This window comes from Vulpes vulpes, chromosome 8 (genome assembly GCF_048418805.1).
Source record: "Vulpes vulpes isolate BD-2025 chromosome 8, VulVul3, whole genome shotgun sequence".
NCBI classification, from domain to species: domain Eukaryota; kingdom Metazoa; phylum Chordata; class Mammalia; order Carnivora; family Canidae; genus Vulpes; species Vulpes vulpes.
Genome location: NC_132787.1, coordinates 15,922,601 through 15,943,859, shown reverse-complemented (window position 1 = coordinate 15,943,859; position 21,259 = coordinate 15,922,601). Strand labels below are relative to the sequence as shown.

General features: G+C 37.9%; 1 protein-coding gene across 1 annotated transcript in view; it reads right to left on the bottom strand.

Moving 5' to 3' along the window:
• The window catches only part of PKP2 (plakophilin 2), an 87,595-nt gene that overhangs the window by 25,681 nt on the left and 40,655 nt on the right, over positions 1-21,259 (bottom strand). The window contains exon 6 of the mRNA XM_026000110.2: positions 12,549-12,726. Within this exon, the coding sequence (XP_025855895.1) occupies positions 12,549-12,726 (178 nt within the window). The remainder of the gene's footprint in view (positions 1-12,548; positions 12,727-21,259) is intronic.

The window sequence follows — 21,259 nt, the reverse complement described above, 5'->3', positions numbered from 1 at the left end:
AGAGTGATAACCTCAATGGTTTTATAAATATTGTAGGTACATCTTCACATTCACTAACAATTATAGGATTTCTAATATCGTGTATCATAAACTGTGCAATAAGGCTCCAGTCCACTAAGTGCTTGGTCAGAGTCCATTCTAAGACCCAACAGGCACTTGATAAGAGATTGGTAGATAAGGAGGCGTCCTTCTTCCTCTTGTTATTTGAGATTTAGGTCTGGGCTTTTGTTTATCTCTCAGCTGATATATATCAAACAGTTGGGCCTTGTCTGTGATTAACCCAGAGAAAGCATCAGAGGCAGCTTATTATTGCACAGAACAAAAGGGGAGCCTCATCTGAACTGGCAGAGGGACAAAAACTCTTTGCCAAGAAAAGGACTTGTCTGTTACCCTAAAGTCAACGTCAACATCAGTTCCTGAAGGTATCTGCAAACATCAGCCAATGTTAACTGTTTGGTCTGCAAACAGAAGCATCATTGGGAGGTAGAACAAAGCTCTCCCATCCACACGTCTTGTTCCTTCCAGGACAAGGAACATTAACCAAACAAAGATATGTCAGCATCTATTACACATCAAGGAAGCAGAGGCAGAGGAGGAGAAAATCTAGCCTTAAAAATCCTTTAGTTTTGCTTTCTTATATTTTTTGGGTCCTCCAAAAGTATTCTGAATAATCAATGTAGCCAGTAATCATCTGGTTGATAGGTAACAGTTATTTCCTTCAGATTTAGCTGGGTAGAATCTCTTTAGGGTAGAATGCCAAATTCCTTTTCAAATCAATTATAAACAGCAAACTAATTTTTAAAATATGCCTAGGCGGGGCGCTGGGGTGGGTTAGTCGGTTAAGCATCTGCCTTGGGCTCAGGTCATGATCCCAGGGTCCCGAGATCGAGCCCCACATTTGGGCTCCCTGCTCAGTAGGGACTCTGCCTCTCCCTCTGTCCCTTACCCTGCTTGTGTGAACGCGTGCTCTCTCTCATAAATACATACATACATAAAATCTTTTAAAAAAAATGCTCAAGAGCCACTGGAACTTCAGTAGACTTTCTTGATACCTAAAGGTGTCAGACCAGGACTGATGAAGATCTCAAGACTTGGAGTAAAACCATATGATGCTCAGAGAGTCTCCACCTCCAAGACAGGCATAGATTTTAACCACAGGATAGCAACAAAGTTATCGACTACTTTATCCAAATATATCAACCTGGGCAGCCCAGGTGGCTCAGCAGTTTAGCGCTGCCTTCAGCCCAGGGCGTGATCCTGGAGACCCGGGATCGAGTCCCATGTCAGGCTCACTGCATGGAATGGAGCCTGCTTCTCTTTCTGCCTGTGTCTGTGCCTGTCTCTCATGAATAAATAAATAAATAAAATTAAAAAAAAAACAAATAATATCAACCTGCTCATTTTTTTATAATAATAAATTACAAAATTTTTAATAGCAGTTCTATGATAGTCAAGTTTTTTAGAAAAGACTTTCAATGACATAAGATATAATTAGTAAGAAACTACTTCCAATTTAAGCAATACACAGATTATTTTTTAAACATGAGGATGCCAAGAGAGTAAATAGAAGGTCTCACACAAGAAAAAGCATCTTTGTTAACTATGTAAGGTGACAGATGTTAACTAGACTTACTGCGGTTATCATTTCACAATGTATACAAATACCAAATCATTATGTTGTAACGAAACTAATGTGTCAATTATACCTCAAAAAACAAGGAAACAAACATAAAGGATGCTTTAAAAAAATCCCTGAGAACAACATTCTTGGGAATTGTTGTTGTTGTTGTTCAGGACTCAAGTCATACACTGATATAGAAAGGCAAGCAAATATAATTCCTTTTTTTTTAGAATTCCTTTTGATATAATAAAAATTATTCTTCTGTTTTCTTCATTGATTTTTCTTCCTCCATATTAGTTATATTATTCCTCCATGTTATTCCTCCATATTAGTCCTTTTCATGTATCCTTAATAATTACCCCAGGGCTGAGACCAATGCAGGTAATCAGTATTTATGAGTTGATTGATAAGAATAAAGAGCTTCCCTGGCAAAGAGATATGTCATTATAATCACTGAGAAGTACAACTCTTAATCTGGGCCTATCTGCTAAGGGCACGAATAGGACAGCAGAAAATTTAGTCTGAAGAACTGAGACCTTTGCAATGGTTGTAGAATTGGACAATTCTAATGCAACCTAGACACTTAAGAATACGGGGTTCAGGGATATCAGAGAGGGGTGACCAGGTAAGCATAGCCATATTTGTGTGGTTTGATGCTTGATTTATTTGCTTTACTAACTTAATTACTGTTGAGAGATTTCAAACTGATCATTTAAAACCCCTGAGACTTAGCTTATTAAACCACTTTTTAAAACCAAGATTTTATATGTCTATTTAAATACAACTTGCATCTTTTAAATTTACTTGAGAAATTTACAAAATAATTCATTAAACTAGACATTTGTCTGTATATTATTGGGGAGCAAGAGTTCCTGTCCCCTTTGAGGTCCTTCTAGCTGGACTAAAAATCAAATTGACATGAGACAGAGGAAGAGGGGAAAATCAAATAACATATGTACAGAGAGTTCAAACAGTCATGGAAATTCTAAAGACAGGCAAAATGAAGTATATATGTTATTCTAAACTAAGGATAAAGGGGCAAGGGTCTGGGACTTCAGAAGAAAGGAATGTAATTCACAGGGTGAAAAAAGAATAGATGTTTGGTAATGAGATGTCTGTCCTGCCATATAGATGGGACACTCAGATGAAATTTATCTCTGCTAATAATCCTTACTCTGGGAAAGACTCCCAATTTAGAGTTTTTTATGTAGTTAATGCAGGGGCAAAAGTTTCTCCTGAGCCCACAGGGTCTTGATTGCCTTTAGCTCAAAATAATCTTCATGTCAAAGTATCGAGTCCCACATCAGGCTCCCTGCATGGAGCCTGCTTCTCCCCCTGCCTATGTCTCTGCCTTCTCTCTCTCTGTGTGTCTCTCATGAATAAATAAATAAAATCTTAAAAAAAAAAAGTCACCCATCTTAGAACGGCCTATCCTTGGCCTCCACAATATCTAAAATATACAACATATAAAATACAATTATGACTGATAGTATAACATTGCTAGAAATACTGCCAATTCCATTATTTATGGTGTAGGGGAGTCATTTTTGCCACTTTGATATATTATTTTAAGCTGGTTGTTTTAAAGCAACAGCAAACACAGGAGAAGTTCTGCAAACCTAGTGAAAGTTACTTTTTTGGAAGAGACATTTACATTTGTAAGAGAAATCTCCATTTGTAAGGGTGTCTCTCTGCTATATCACAAAGTAGGGGGAACATTCTAAATCTCTAGAAATGTATCAAAGGAGAAAGCATGGATTTAAAATGGTATAAGGGCCTTATTCTTGTTTACTGTGCTTTGCCTGGTAACCTCCCTTAACTGACTCCTTACCCCCAACATCTTTGTCTTTAGCTGATGGTGATATTTAAGGTGATGGTTTTAGCCATTTTGGGAAATTACTCAGTTTTCCTGGCTTCTCCCATGTATATAGGAAGTATACATATTATTAAGCTGCTGTTAGAGTTTCTCCTGCTAATCTGTCTCAAGTCAATTTGATTATTAGAACAGCCAGAAGAACTCTGAAGGGTAGAGAAAAAAATGTTCTTCTCTAACAACAGACTTCATATTGCTTATGTTTACACATCAAAGGAAGAACTTTTTTTTTATACCAGACAAGACAGAAGTATTTGGATATATTAAAATTTTACATGGAGACAGTCTTTTTCCAGAGAGTGGGCATATTGATATTCAAGACCCCTCTCCCACCCCATGACATTACTTTTAACCCTAAGGCTAATTAGGAACAAGACTGATAGATAGTTACGGCTTTTCTTTCTAAAGGTATTTTTGCTTCCTCTGCCCACTCAAATCAACTCCAGTTAGATTTATAGTGCTAAATGACAATGGAAGTTTCTTTTAAGACAGTTATACGTTTTAGTACATATGCATTCATCAAAACACATTTACTGGGCAGCCCGGGTGGCGCAGTGGTTTAGCACCGCCTGCAGCCTGAGGTGTGATCCTGAAGACCCGGGATCAAGTCCCATGTCAGGCTTCCTGTATAGAGCCTGCTTCTCCCTCTGCCTGTGTCTCTGCCTCTCTCTCTCTCTCTGTGTGTGTCTCTATGAATAAACAAAAATCTTAAAACAAAACACATTTACTACACCATGATGTAGGGAAAACTGACATTTAAGTAACTTGCAAGAGAAATGTATTACCAATTGCTTTTCTTCTTTAACTGGTATCTATAGGCACAAAATACAAGAAAAAGAAAAATCATCCTTAAACAAAATGGCAAAATTCTAGGGTGGCCTTTGATTATGGCAGTAAGATGAAGGTGCCAATTTTATATGCCTTTCTCATTATGACAATACTGAAAAATGATAGAGATGAACCAGTAATAGAATGAAGAGCAGAAGATAGAGAGGAACATTCAAATACCTACTTATCCTTTAACAGCTTCTTAAATGTGATTCTCCAATTAATTTTTCCCAACCCTCAGGCAACAACAGTTAGGCAAATGAATGCCTCCAGAAGAGTCTTTCATACCTATTACACTTCTTATCAAATGGATTGTGATTTTCTCTTCAGGTCCCTGTCTCTCCCACTAAACCTTGAGTTCCTCCAGGGCAAAGGTAGGTAGGTCTGAGTTCCCTTTGAAATTTCAGAAATTTAAACAGTGCTATGATTATAGCAGGCATTCAAGAAACAAATACAGCGTTAGATAAGAGGAAGAGGAAAGGCAGACCAAGTGGTAAAATACCAAGAAAACTGGACCAGTTTCTTTTCTCAAATTTCTGATAACGGTCTGTAATTGTGGGATAGTCACTGTCACTTAATTTCTTCAAGAACGAAGGAGACTGCTAATAGAGGCTGTGGAGATATGTTTGTGTTTAGCCTGAAGTGTCTTCCAGAACTTTGAATCTTCCTGCTTTTGGAATAAGTATATTTTCTCCATTCTCTACTGACAGCTTCAACCAATCCCCATGGCATTACACCTGTTCACCCATCTAAGTTCAATCAGAACTCTAAAGGCCCTCTAATTTCTGACCTCTAAGTTGTTTCCATCCCTTCTACTTTAAGAGAAACAAAGACCCAGGGAAGACAAGGAAAGAAAGGAAAGAAGGAAGGAAGGAAAGAAAGAAGAGAAAGAAGCCATGAGAACAACATGGAGGAATGGAGAAATAATGATAAATCTTTGGTAGAAATTTCAAACTTCCTCCTGATAATGATCCTTAGTTTTATTTGTCACAATCAAAGGTTTTCCAAAAGTGTGCCAATCAGTGAGGGGGAACATACTGATTTGACAGTCATGTCACATCAATTCCTAAGAAGTTACCCATATTAAATAGAAAAGCAAGGGCTCACCACAATGAGTGTGCACGTAGGAGGGGTGTTAAATCAAAGGTGGCAGCTAATGCTTTTTGGTAATTTACAATTCTATGATTGTCACATAAGTCTCTTGGAATCTGAAAATATCTGAAAGAGCATTCTACTGACTGCAATAAATTATCAAATATCAAATACTGTTACACTTTTCACCCTAAGTAAATGAAAACAATTTGAAAAAAAAAAGGGGGGGGGGGCACATTTTAGCATGTTTTCTTCGTTCCCAAAAAGGGGAAATGCTGAGGTTTTGTAAAACCTTCCAAGAAAACAAAGGAATTGTTTCTTCTTTGAAAAGGGTTGTGTATTAAAAAAATAGGCTTATACCCTAATTATCCACTTTTTGATGTTAATTAACTAATAGAAATTCAGTGCCAGTGGTGGGCTAGTACATGTTTATTTAACAATCAGCTTTCAGGATGCCCGGGTGGCTCAGTGGTTGAGTGTCTGCCTTTGCCTCAGGTCATGATTCTGAGGTCCTAGAATCGAGTCCTGCATTGGGCCCCCTGCAGGGAGCCTGATTCTCCCTCTGCCTACGTCTCTGTCCCTCTGTGTGTCTCTCATGAATAAATAAATAAATAAAATCTTAAAAAGAGGACCAATCTAAGCCAAAACAACACACAAAAACCATCAGCTTTCTAGGAGCAAGGGAATGAGGAGACCTCTGATTTGTAGCATGTGCCAATTTCTGTGGTGTAAATACAGCCACCATGTCTGATTTCAAGCTACCAACATGATGTCACTGCCCGTGGAGTTATGAAGAGATGTTGACAATTGTTTTTGCTGGTTCTAGCACATATTGGAGGGTATCATTTTATCCTAACTTGGATTTTACTACTCATTATTGCTAGGATAGTATTGATTAAGGAAAAAACCCTGAAACTTGCATGAACACATTGTTTTACTCATTGCAAAATTTGTATCACCTTTCAATGAGTAACTTCAGTCATGAAAAGTATGTTTATTCCAAAGGGACCTGAAGAAAGCACGAAGGCCCATGCAGACAGATGCTAATCCTGTAGATAAATGATCGGACACCTGACAAATATGCTGTACCTGACAGTGTTGGTCTTTTTCAAGGATAAATTCTGCATATTCTCCTATGTGAATGCAATCTCACTGTACCAGCTCTGGGTATGCAGAGCCAGAGTCACTGCTGCAGGTTCATTAACAAAGCAAACATCTCACCTGCAGAGCAGATTCACTCTACACCATTGTTATATGCAGACCAAGCGAAGTCCCTCTCAACTGATCTCAGTGTCAAGTTAGTAAAGGAAAAAAGTCACTGGTGTGTGCAGTTTTTCTCCAAAGTAGATTCAAAAAATTTAGGTACATTAACCTGAGTCAACCACAGTGCCATGTTACTGCTCATGTTGCCAATTCATTGTTGGCTCTACACCCACTGGAGGGAGAGAATACTTCAAATATACTTAGAGCATTTAAGATATTTGCTAACATTTATGACGTTCTTATTCAGTAAGATTCACTCTTGTTAGAACCAGTCAGCACCTGTCTTAAAATCTTTTTAGAGAAGCTGTGTTCATAAATAAACAACTACTTGGCAGATACCTCTACTGTTATGGAAATTGAGACTTTGATCTCAGGTTCCTTAGAGGTTTTGCATTCTGCACATCATCTCCTAGTGGATTTTATACTCATTGTGACAACATCCACCCTGACATTGCCTCCAATGCCATCTCCTCTCCTGGAAATATCTCCCACTTCATAGGCTTCATTCTCTGTATCTTCTCTGTTTATATGAAATGCAGTAGAGTTTTATTTGCATAGAATTTCTGAAACAAAAACAATGAGACACAGATGTAATGCCCTTAACAACACTTAAATGCGACTGTAAATTGGCCTACCTAACCCTGTGTGAGGCTGCAAGTCTGTGAAGGGCAGAGGTTTTATCCACACCAGCAAAGTCTGTAGAAATGGGACAAACATGAGTGTATGAATGTATTTGGCTTTGGAGACAGGCTTCCTGGATTTGCATTCCAGCTTTGTTTCTTAGTAGTTGTATGATGTTGGGAAAAAAATCACTCAATCTCTCTTAACCCCTCATATATAAAATGGGGAAAGCTCACTTTACAAGGGCTGCTGTAAGAATAAACTAAGAAAATCCCCATAAAGCATTCAGAACAGTTTCTAGAACATAATTCACAATAAATGTCAGCTATTATTAATTGCAAATTAGGTGAAATAAGAACAGATATTTAAGCATATACTATGGCATTCAATTTTGTAGATATTTTGCCGTAATCTGCTTCTTAAAGTAGTTCAAATCAGTGGTTTGGCCTTGCTTTGCAAGTGCCATTTGAAATGTTGTCATATTGATGGGAATGTAGTCAGCTATTACATCTTCTGGAAAATGTGTGTTAACCAAAGTATTGCTTCACTTAAATTATCCAAGTCTTCTATTTCTCATTCATAATGGGAAATGGCAGAAAGAAATTTGTAACATTTCTGTCTTTATTACATTATTCACCTCTCAACACACCTTTCCTGTTAATATTATAATTATTTTTCACAGAGAACTTATCATCTTTCTATCCTCCTAACCACTAGTCTTGCTAACAGAAGAAAAAAATTAACTCCTTAATATGACCTTCAAGACCCTCACAATCTGGCCTTCGCCTATGTTTCCAATTTCTGCTTGATTACTTCCCATCACCAATTTGATATTCTTGCCAGACGTTATTATTCACCCAGCTTGTCATGTATTTTCATTTGCTCACTCATTCATTTACTTTTTTCATTCAAATACTTTATCCTTGCTTACTATATGTATGTCAGAAATTTTGCTAGGTGTTAGGGATTAAAGATAAAAAGAATGCAGAGGCTTGTTTGCATTTGTAGAGAATGAGTCCAACATGTGAGTTAGAAGAGCAAGCAGAGAGGAGATACAAATTTAAAAACAGGGATCCCTGGGTGGCGCAGCGGTTTGGCGCCTGCCTTTGGCCCAGGGCGCGATCCTGGAGACCCGGGATTGAATCCCACGTCGGGCTCCCGGTGCATGGAGCCTGCTTCTCTCCCTCTGCCTATGTCTCTGCCTCTCTCTCTCTCTCTGTGACTATCATAAATAAATAAAAAAACAAAAACAAAAAACAACTTTAAAAACAGAGTGAGTCCATGGATGCTGAATTTCTGTCCTAATCCTTGAGGTCATATATCCTGGTGCACTTCCTTCACTTCCACAAGTGACTATCAACATCTTCTCATTCACATGAGCCAATGAATCCCTACTTGGCTTTAGCAAGAGTTTGGGTTGAATAATTCATTTTGAATTGAAAGAGTCCTGCCACTTGAAGAACTCTGATGTAATACGGTGAGGCAATGGGAGCTACAGAGAAAATTTTGAGATGCAAAATACTTTTAAATATGTGTTATTAGATCAAAAGCACAATGAAAAAGCAGTTCTAGTGAACAGTACAGAAGATGGATTCAAAGAAACCATTTAGGCACCTCTTCTGCTGTTCAAGGAGTTAGTCCTTAGTCCTTAGAGAATTTCTGACTATTGAAATAATCCACCAAGGCCTAGTTCATTTGGCACCTCATCTGTAGTGTCTTTCTGATCCCACTCAGCTGGCATGAATGGTTCTTTGTTCTGCATTCCTGCAGCACTTCACTTGTACCTCTGACACCAGGCCTCTCACAATTCAGCTGCATCAGAATCACCTGGAGGGCTTGTTAAAACTAGATTGCTCAGCCCCACCCTGAGAGTTTCTGATTCCCGTCTGAGGTAGGACCTGAGGATCCTAACAACTTCTAGGTAATGCAGATGTTAATGCTTCAGGGGCCACTGCTCTAACATATTTCATTGTAAGCTGTGTTCTAGTTCCTTTGCTCATCTGCATCCTCTGCTAGGTTAAAAGTTCCCTAAGGATTTTCTTACTCATCTTTCTAAAATTCTCAGTACCTAATATAAAACTTTATGCAAAATTAGTATTTGATATGCTGTGTAATTAAATATGGAAATAAGGCAAACATTTTACCATAATAAATTCTCTCAGTTACAGTCTAGATTTTCTCAAATAATGAACTATAACTAGAAAAAAAAAAAAGAGGCAGAATATATTCTGACCTCTCATGGGCTGCCTAATTTTGATTACACCTATTTTTAAAATTTATTTTTAATGAATTAATTTATTTTAAATTTTATTTATTTATTTATTTGAGAGAGCGAGCGCGCGCACGTGTGCATGTGCACACATGCAGCATGCACATGCAGCCCGATGCAGGGCTCAATCTCATGACCCTGAGATCATGACCTGAGCTGAAATCAAGAGTCAGACGCTTAACTGAATGAGCCATCCAGGTGCCCCCCCGATTACATCTTCTATTTGATTTAATCTTTGCACATAAAGTACAATGATTATTTTCAAATATATGAAAGCTTCAAATGCATGATCTCAGAGAAATTAGGACTAGGATTTTCCTTCCTCCTGCATGTATTTTTATTTCCTCTCGATTTAGCTGGCATCTGACAGTCCAAGGGAGAAAACATTTCAAGTATTTTTTCATCCCACTATTAAGAAGTGCTGATCAAACTAACTTATTTTGTAGCTGTTCTTATGGCAAAACATTCTGTCCTTTAGGCTTTGTTGCCTTGCAGCTACTTTAAAACATCTAGAAGTAACTTTTAATTAAGTAGGTAAAAGACTTGTATACTAACAACAATAAGACACTGATGAAACAACCAAAGATGTAAATAAAGGGGAAGACAGATCATACTCATGGATTGGAAGAATATAGTTAAAATGTCCATTCTACCCAAGGCAATCTACAGATTCAATACAATTCCTATTAAATTTCCAATTGCACTTTTCATAGAAATAGAACAAACAATTCTACATTTTGTATGGAATCACAAAAAACCTCAAATAACCAAAGCAGTCTAAAGAAACAAGAGCTAAGCTGGAGGCATCACACTCCTTGATTTCCAATTACATTACAAAACTAGAGTAATCAAAACAGCAAGTGATACTGGCATAAAAACAGACACATAGATCATTGCAACATAATAATGAGCCCAGAAATAAACTTGAGAATATATGGTCAATTAATTTGCAACAGAGAAGTCAAGAATACTTGTGGAAAGTGGAGAGTGGAGAAAGGAAAGTCTCTCCAATAAATGGTATCAGGAAAATTGGACAGCCCCATGCAAAAAAATGGAACTGGACCATTATCTCACATTAAACACAAAAATTAACTCAAAATGGATTAAAGACTTGATTATAAGACCTGAAACCATACAACTGCTAGAAGAAAACATAGGCAGTAGGTTCCTTGACATCAATCTTGAAGGTTATTTTTTGGATTTGACACCAAAAGTTAACAAAAACAAAAATAAAGTGGGATGATATCAAACAAAAATCTTCTGCACAACAAAGAAAACCATCAACAAAATGAAAAGGCCACCTATGGAGTGGAAGAAAATATCTGCAAGTCATATATTTTATAAAATATATAAAGAACTTACACAACTCAATATTAAACACAATCTGATTAAAAAATGAGAAGATCCGAACAGACATTTTTCCAAAGAAAGCACATGAAAAAATGCACATAACTAATCACCAGGGAAATGCAAATCAAAACCACAAGATATTATCTCAGACCTGTTAGAATGGCTGTTATCAAAAAAACAAGAAATGACAAGTGTTGGTGAGGATATGGAGAAAAGGCAAACTTTGTGCAGTGCTTGTGGAAATGTTAAGTTGGCATAACCACTATGGAAAACATTACATAGGTTCCTAAGAAAATTAAACATAGAACTACCATATGATCCAGCAATTTCACTTCTGGATATTTATCCAAAGAAAATGAAAACACTAACTTGAAAAGACATATGCACCTGTATATTCACTGAAGCATTATTCATAATAGCCAAGAAATAGAAACCAGCTAAATGTCTACTGACAAGTAAATGGATAAAGAAAATCAGGTATATATATATATATATATATATATATATATATATATATATATATATATATATAAGCTGGAACGAAAATTCGAAATATTGCCACTGACAGCATCATGGATGGACCTTTAGGGCATTATGTTAAGTGAAATAGTCAGAGAAGACAAATACAGTATTGATCTCATTTATAAACAGAATTTCAAAGAAACACAACAAAACAAAAACCAAGCTCATACGGGCACCTGGCTGGCTCATTCAGTAGAGCATATGACTTCTGATCTTGGGGCTGTGAGTTCAAGCTCCATGTTGGATATAAAGATTACATTAAAAACAAAAAAACAAAAGACACCAAAACCAAAAACCAAGCTCATAGATACAGAGAACAGATTGGTGGGGTTGTCACAGGCAGGGGGCAATGTTCAAAAGGTACAAACATGGCAAAATGGTCAAAAGGTACAAACTTCTAGTTATAAAGTAAGTTTAAAAAAACCATAATGGTAATAAATTTTCGTCTGCCACAAATAAACAAACAAACAAAGTTAGTCTTGGGGAGGTAATGTACAGCATGGCAACCATAATTAATAACACTGTATTATATATTTGAAAGTTGCTAAGACAAAAATCTTAAAAGTTCTCATCATAAAAAAAAAGAAGTTCTGTAAAACTATGCATGGCAATGAATGTTATCTAGACTTTTTGTGGTGCCTGTTTGCAATATATATACAAATATTGAATCATATTGTACACCTGAAACTAATTTATGTCAATTATGACTTGATAAAACATAAACAATAAAAAAGTAAAAACACTGGGCTTAAAATTATTTTTTTTAACCATGTCATTAGCTTCTTGTGAATTAAAAAAGCATGAAGCCTACCTTAAGCCTTGGGAGATAGGAAAGGCCAGTCTGCATTGAATTCTGGGTGTTCAGATCAGATCTCTGTTTTCTTTATTGGAACTGACATCCTCTCTCTTGTGAGCTAATGTGGGTAGCTGCTAAAATCAAACATGCCTAGAAATGGTATTGTGTTCTTTACCTTTCTCACTGTCTTTACATGGTACTTTTTGTATTCAGAGTGATTTTTATAATTCTTATAGCATCTCCAGGTAATGGGGTAGAGTTTTTAATGCAGTATATAAGGTATACAGAGAAAAGATGTGTAGAGTGGCATTACCTTAAGCATCCTGTGACGTTGTAAAATATATCAAAATCAAGCAAACCGTTTGCTTTGGGGTAGTCTCCTTCTGGCCACCCAGAGAAGGGAATGATGATATTCTCAGTCAGGATGAGCAAGGCTTCTGTTATCATGAGATTCTTGAGTTTGTCATTAGATGACAAATTCCACAGCAAACCTAGAAAAGCAAAAAGTACTATATCAAAACAGCACGGGGATGGGTCAAATGACTACTGAAAAGATGAGTTAGGGCAGCAGCCCTAGGGCTGTGGCTAGTTGTGTAGAGAAAAGGGTGGCCCCTTTTCCAACTGAAAGAATCAGTTTAGAGTTTGTTAGATGGCAATGAAGCTGATCCATAAGACACACACACACACACACACACACACACACACACACACACACACAGATATTATGATATAAAATTATGCAGCTTTTAAATTAATCAGGAATGTGAATGAAAGTTAGAAATCCTTAAACACGTATACTGTTTCTCTTAAAAGATCCTATCACTAAGCTGACCTCACTGAGGTAACAAATTCTGGTCTCACCAACACAGAGCTTGAAATGATCCTATTGTAATAAAGACTTCTATATTTTTATTTTTGTTTATCTTATTTTTTTTAAAAAGATTTTACATTCTTTTAAAGTGATCGCTACACCCAACCTGGGGCTTGAACTTAAAACCGAGAGATCAAGATTTGCACACTCTACCAACTGAGCCAGTCAGGTACTCCAAGGCTTCAGTGTTTTTAAAGGGTCATCTTTTTCTCCTGTAGTTGCATGGGAAGAATATCTCCCTCTGCCTCCTGCTCCCCACTACCTGCAACTTCCACCTGATATTTGCCGCTCAGTGACAGCAGGAAAGGCTGTTTGAAAGCCTTTGCCTGTACCCCTGCCTGTCACCGGTAGGCTGATCAACATCACCAATTAATATTTATTAAATCCTACCCAATGATAGACTTTCTGCCCTCCTGGAACTTATGTTGGGTATCTCATGAATTTCCTATATTATAGTTTGGCAGTGAAGGAGGTACAAGAGTATTTAATCTACCTGCCAACATGCATGGCCTAAAGCACTGGTCTAAGCATTGTCCTCATTTAACTTTACCTTTCCTCTTGAAATCTCCCCCTTGACCCACCAGTAAAGAGAAAGGCCATATAAGCCAACTCAGAAAGAAATTCATAAGATAAGAGCATCCTGTACTTTTCAGGGCATTTGTGAGACAGAGCCTGAAGCTGGGTGCCTCAGAGGGAATACAAAGTGGCACACACATTTAGGATTTGTTTTTCTTACAGATTTGGCATTCAAATACTTCCGATTCAGTGGAAGAATAGCTCTTGCTTGCTATTCCAGTGACTCCCAGCAGGTGTAAAGCTGCCTTACTTTCCTTCTTTCATACCTCAGGAAATGACTAACTCACTATCATCCAGGAAGGCTGAGAGCAGAGAAAGAGAAGCGATCTTCGTTTTCTTCCCTATTCATTCCCCCACCACCCAGTCGGTAATTCCTACTTTTAAAATTTACTGCTTTGTCTGCATAAAAGAAAGAGGAAGCACAGGTATACAGAACAGTCTACGTTGTGAAAAAAGCAAAGGTGCTTTTTGGGGGGGGGTGCTGAATTCTGTGGTGGTGTCATCTCCCCTGATTTTAATGACTGAAATAATTGTCTACACAATTAAAGCTTGCTAATTATTCAACCATACTCATATCTGGCCCACCATTTAGAACACTCTAGGCCAAATGCAGTCTTTTGGCCTTAATCAGTTTACTTTGGCTGTGTACCAGTAAGTCATTTCTGAGACCATAACCGAATCCCCACTGCAGCCTACGCAGAACTTCCATCAGATACAGCGACACTGGGGATCTGGTGTCTGGTGAGAGCTCGAATTCTGGCTTGGGGGTGGGGGGGCGTCTTTTCCTGATCAAACTAGCCCTGGGGATTTAGGCAGGAGCAGTGTCCCTCAGCCACTGGTTTTGCAACACAATGACTTCATTCCTCCCACTTAGGCTTGAGGGGCCCTGGACGGGGGTAGAATGACAGAACAGAACTCCAAAGGTGGCTGAAAACAATGTAGAGGCAGGTCTGAGGTTGAGTTGTGTTTCCTAAGCTACTAAAGAAAGCTAAAAAGAAAAGAGAGAGAAGGTGGGGAAAAGCTTCCTGTTTTAAATAAGCAAACAAATGAACAGTCCCTGCCTGCCAGAGGCTTAAAAATGTAAAGCATAATGACATTTCCTCTTTTTAGAAAGGACCACACAGGGCACTCAAAGGAAAAGTATACCTTACAATAAAAACCAGAAAAAGATTAATTTTAAACAAAGGAAGTGAGATTTTCCTTCAACACTTGATGTCCTTTATAGCTTGGCAAGCAGTATTATTTCTATAAAAATATCTGGTTTGGGAGTATCAGTATAATTTTTGAATTCTTAATATAGGATATCATATAGAAATGTCATGCCTACCAAATTTTGGTATGGCACAAAGCTAGGAAGGAGCTTAAGTGTTCACTAGAGATTTGGGATTATACATAGACACTCCCCTAACATGAGCATACAAAAATCAATAAACAGCCAATTACAGATTGGGAAAATATGTATGACAATACAAGGTTAATATCCCTAATATATAGAGTTCTTATAAATCATTATAAATTCAATTGCTAGTAGAAAAATTAATCCTAGCTAAAAAATATTAGAATCTACTACACATAGGAATGCATTTTCTTGGGATCCCTGGGTGGCTCAGGGGTTTAGCCCCGGGCCTTCAGCCCAGGGCGTGATCCTGGGGCTCCCTGCATGGAGCCTGCTTCTCTCTCTGCCTGTGTCTCTGCCTCTCTCTCTCTGTGTCTCTCATGAATAAATAAATAAATAAAATCTTAAAAAAAAAAAAAAAGGAATGCATTTTCCCCAGTAACGAAAGAAATGCAAATTTAACAACTAGATATCATTTTTTTGGTGACTATAAGACAGCAAAACCAGAACTAATGAGTGGAAATTCAAGGGAAAGAGATTCTGGCTCACTGAAAATATCAGTTTCTAAGAGAGCTTTGAAGAAAACAGATCTGTTTGTAAGATCCAGCTCTATTGCTGCAGCTGATAAAAATGAGCTCCTCCTTTATCAAAACATTGACAAGGAGATTTTATCTCAAAGCTAGAGTGTTACACTAGACCAGCAGTTTCCGAATGAACCTCGTGGCATATCAGAATCATATATTCCTGGGCCACATCTCATACTTGCCAGAATCTCAGGACAGATCTTAGGAATTTGTATTTTAAAAAATGATTCCTGAGGCACCTGGCTGGCTCAGTCAGAACACGGGACTCTTGATCTCAGGGTCATGAGTTTGAGCCCCAAGCTAGATGTAAAGATTACTTAGAAAAATGATTCCCATTTCTGGCACTGGGAAACAAATGGGCCAGAAGACCCTTCATAGAACTTCCTTTCAATGACTTGATTCTGGATGTTCTGAGATAACATTAGGGTTTAGATTTTCATTGGTCTCACCTTTAGCTTCTAATCAACTTATTCATAGTGCCTAGGTTTCTATTATTATAGTTCTTTGTTGCAGCTGATAAGCCTGTAATTTTCTATCACTAAGTTCTCATTCAAGGCAAAAAGAAAGAGAAATGGATTCTGGTTAGGGATATGTTTTGAATAATTAGCACTTAGAAGAGAGATAATAATAACTTCATTATCTAGAAATTTGTTGCCAACTGTGATATTTGCAAAAAATACCTAACTTTAGTAAAGGGATCTTATAAGATATTAAAATCCAGTCCGCCCTTGAGGACTAGAAATACGGTTATTTAACAAAGTCTAAATGACACTTAGGTGGCAAAAATTGCGAGTAGTATGATTAAATGAATCCCTAATATCAGTACAGAGGGAGAAGGAAGAGCAGGAGGAAAAAAAGGAGAACCGGTGTGTTTTAACCTTGTTTTGCAAAGTGATCACAAAACAGAGGATTTTTTTTTTTTTTTTTTATAATTTTCCTTGTGTGGATATACTCCTTTCACCTAAGTTTTGTAAATCTTACCTGCGATACCACACTATCGCAAAAGCCGTTTAGTCCAAGTTATATGAACCCAAGGTAACCTGTTGCATATTACAAATGCAGAATAAAATAATATAGAATTATTTTTAAAGGTGCATAATGAATATTTTATAGTAAAATGTTTCTGCTATTTTATTAAAATACAGCAGTTCAATTAAATATTTCCATAAAATATGCAGAAGTCAATATGCATTTTCAACAAATCATCGACAAACATGACCCTTCCTTATGTAACACACAGAAGGACAAGAATCTCTTGCTTCATTCTTACTAAGCCAGAGCCCACTCATTTCTGAAAGTGTTCATTACTCAGTGACCCTGAAGATGAACCTCTGAGATCAGTATGTACTGTTCTCATTTCAATTAAAGTACACTACCACGCTCACTTGGTAAGGGAGGGAGAACAATCTCAGAGGGAGTCTTTGATCCTGAAGCCTTTTCATCTGGAAAGGGAAGAGCTTCCCTCTGAGGCTGGTACTGAAAATGCTAGGAAGGTCAGTGAGTTGATGTTTTCTTCCAGCAAACAAAGCTCTGGTACTTATTTTATACATATATAGATATCAAATGTTTAATTGTTTTATATCTTGGCCAGAAAAATCAGGGTCCTATCTGAAAACACACTTGGTTCTCTTATTGGTGTGTAATCTGGATATTCCCAGATCACAAGTCTTTTTTTTTTTTTAAGATTTTATTTATTTATTTAGATTTTTAAAAAAACATTATTTGAGAGAGAGAGCATGAGAAAATGAGCATGAATGAGGGGGGAGGGGCAGCGAGAGGGAAGCAGGCACCCCACTGAGCAGGGAGGCTGAGGCAGGGGCAGGATCCCAGGACCCTGCAATCATGACCTGAGCTGAAGGCAGATGCTTAAATGACTGAGCCACCCAGGTGTCCCAAAGATTTTATTTATTTACTTGAGAGAAAATGAGTGGGACAGAGAGGGAGAGAGAATCTGAGGCAGACTCCACGCTGCGTGCAGGGCCGATGTGAGGCTCAATCCCACCACCCTGAGATCATGACCTGAGCTAAAACCAAGAATTGGATGCTTAATTGACTGAGCCACGTGGGTGCTCTCACAAGTCTCTTTCATATGTTCAATCAGAAGTCTCATTTGAGAAAATAACAAATAGCTGTTGTTATTGCAATAAATATACAGGCATGAAATAAGTGGCATCCTAATATTAAAGGATGCAAAAGTAGTTCAGTGGAAGCCTTTCAAAACTCCACTGGGGGGAGGGCGGGAGACAGGGAGTAAAGTATGGAAAGATGGCATCTGAAAATGCTTCAAAGGAAAAGACACCTATTGAAAGATGAGAGGGTTCACCAGATGGTCAAGGTGTGGAAAAGGATTCTAGTCCAAGAAACAGCACAAAAGATACCAAGATAGAAAAGAGACATGGAACAGACCAGCAAAATCCTCGAGGATTTCAGAACCTGAGCTGGAAGGGTATGAGAGGAGACACTGGTTGCCTATGGTCACCAAGTTCACATCATAAAATCTTAGTATGGCATACTACACAGCATGGACTCTACCTTATAGTTAATGGGGAGGACAATGGGCAGAATTTTCATATTAGAAAGAAATCATTAGGAGCAGAGTGGTGGATGGAGTGGGAATGTGCAATACTGAATCAGAGGGGCAGTAAGAAGCTACTGCAATAGTAGACCAGGGGTGTGAAGAAGACTGAATCATGTCAGTGGCAAGTGGAGAGAGAGGAAGGCTCAGAGAAGAATGAAAGAGCTCTCTGATCTGAGATTCTTAAAGATAAACCCTTTCCCAAAGAACTGTAAAAATGAGTCACTCTCTGCCCCAGAAACAGTAGGTGAGAGCCACTTTCATACAGCAAAACACGCAGATAAAACTAGGTTCAAATCTGGGCCTTGTGCTCTGCCAGTTGTGTAATCTTGGGCAATCTACTTACCACCCTAAAGTGTCACACTGATCATGCGGAAATCAACAATAATGCCTTATGGAGATGTCAAGGGGAACAAAGATGAAAAATGGAAAGTCCTAACTTAGTGGCAAGCATGTAAAAGAGGCTCAATAAAAAGATGTTCAAAAAAAAAAAAAAAAAAAAGATGTTCACCAAATAGATAAGATTCACATATATGGTTGCTCGCTTTGTGTTTCTAAACTAAGATATAAACATGTCTACATTAAGTCAACAATTTATTTCTGAGGCCCCGAAAGCACTTATTTAGCTGTTCTATTAATAGAGCTAAAGGAAGTTATTTGGAGGGATTTGTATCAAACATTCAAGTATTAACTCAATTCAATTAGCATGTAATGAGCACCCTCTGGTAGGGGTGAACAAGCCAAGTTCTAGAAATCCTGAGAATTGCACAATAAACCTCCATTTATCAGCTCTGTAGATTATCTAAAGATAACTGAATGGTTTCTATGGCATTAATACCACAGAATGTTCTCTGACTGTAGTTTCCTATTGCCTAAACAAGAGAAGAGGAAGCGTGGTTCAATGGATTACTTCCTTGACACACACCACAAATCCTCCCAAGTTCTCTGGCTACAATACACCCTAACCTCAATACTCTATTATCAAACTCCCTCTACATGACCAGCGGCTTCTTTTTGCTTCTTTGCTTTGCTAATAATGTTCATTTTGCTGGGAATGACTTTCATTCTCCCTCAAAACACCAGTTCAAAGTGTATCCTATCCTTCTTTTAAAGTCCAGAATGAAACATATCTCCTTCGAGAAGTCTTTATTTGACTGTAAAACAGTAAAAAAAATTTATCTGTTTGCTATTCTCTTATGTTGTCATTACTATATTTTAATGGAGGAAATGTTAGGTTTTAACTATGAGGTTTAGTCTTTTTTTATGTGCCAACCACCACATAATTGTTCATGTGTTAGCAGAGGGAAAAGAACATGTACAACCTCTCTAGACTGATTCCCATTGCTTGGCACTTGAAGGCAGCCCTGTAAATGCTGGCTGAATGAATGAATGAATCAATGAATGTGTGTGATCACTCTTAATTTCTGTAGGTGTTTTAATATAAATCATAAAGATGGAAGGAAACTTCCCATGGGACATGATAGGATGCTGGCAGAAGGGCAGCATGGTACCACTCTTCATACAGTTTTATAAAATTAAATATATTAAGTTAGAAAAATATGTGATTGTTTTAAGATATAAATGGGCAGAGAAGATAGAATGACATTTCTACAGAAAAAAGGGCTGTATGGTAAAGTGGACACAGCGGAAGTACAGAATATATTCAGTTTAAAACAACATTTGTGAGATACCTCCTTTTAAGGTGAACTGAGTGGAAAAATTAAAGGGGGAGACAGGGCAGCCCTGGTGGTGCAGTGGTTTAGTGCTGCCTGCAGCCTGGGGTGTGATCCTGGAGACCTGGGATCGAGTCCCATGTCGGGCTCCCTGCACGGAGCCTGCTTCTCCCTCTGCCTGTGTCTCTGCCTCGTTCTCTCTCTCTCTCTCTGTGTCTCTCATGAATAAATAAATAAAATCTTTAAAAAAAAAATAAAGGGGGAGACAAACCATAAGAGACTGCTAACTCTGGGAAACAAAGGGTAGTTGAAGGGGAGGTGGGCAGGGGGTTGGGGTGAGTGGGTGACAGGCACTGAGGGGGGCACTTGATGGGATGAGCACTGGGTGTTATGCTATATGTTGGCAAATCGAACTCCAATAAAAACAAATGTAAAAAAAAAGAATTTTTAAAATAAGTAACACTGTCAAGAATTATTATTTACAAATACATTAAAAAGGGTTAACTCCTTTGGACCCTACTTTCCTCATCTGTAAAATTGAGATTTAATCACCCAATAACACCTAAAAATATCTCAAAATTTTTTCATGATAATTAAATTAAAAATGTACGTTTACTACCTGGGGCACTGAATGTTCTTAATTTAAGTTTTCCCAGGGCAACCAACGCTACTGACAATCGCACTCAGTAATGCTTCTCACACTCTGTAAGGTGTGCAGGGAGCGTCAGCACAGAGCAGATGGTGACGGCAGGAAGGGCAAGCTTGAACATCAATGAACCATTTTCTCCTCGACTGTATGTACTATTCACTTAAATGAAACTAGGTCTGTCTTCTCCATGTTTCAAGGATTACTAAAACTGTTGATTTAATTCTATCAGTTTATTTCATCTTTTTAATCTATTGACAGAAAAATGGTATTTACCTATGCAACTCAGTATTTTGAAATATGAAGTAGAGCGCTAGAAAAAAAAACCACATCCAGCCACTCTCATTCTTTTTTCATTTTTTTTAGGGTTCAGTGATGGATGGGCTAGGGAGCAGTTATTTTGAGGGGTCCAGGCAATGGAAGGATTAGAAAACAGTATTTCTTATATTTTGACTATTTGGTTAAATTGATCTTTTTTTTTTTTTTTTAAGATTTTATTCATTTATGATAGTCACAGAGAGAGAGAGAGGCAGAGACACAGGCAGAGGGAGAAGCAGGCTCCATGCAGGGAGCCCGACGTGGGATTCGATCCCTGGTCTCCAAGATCGCGCCCTGGGCCAAAGGCAGGCGCCAAACCGCTGTGCCACCCAGGGATCCCTAAATTGATCTTCTACATTAGGACACTATTTGACTCCCTGACTTGCTTTCTTTGTATAGATCCAGGGCGTGGATTATTGAATAAATAGTAAAAATAATTGGGTGT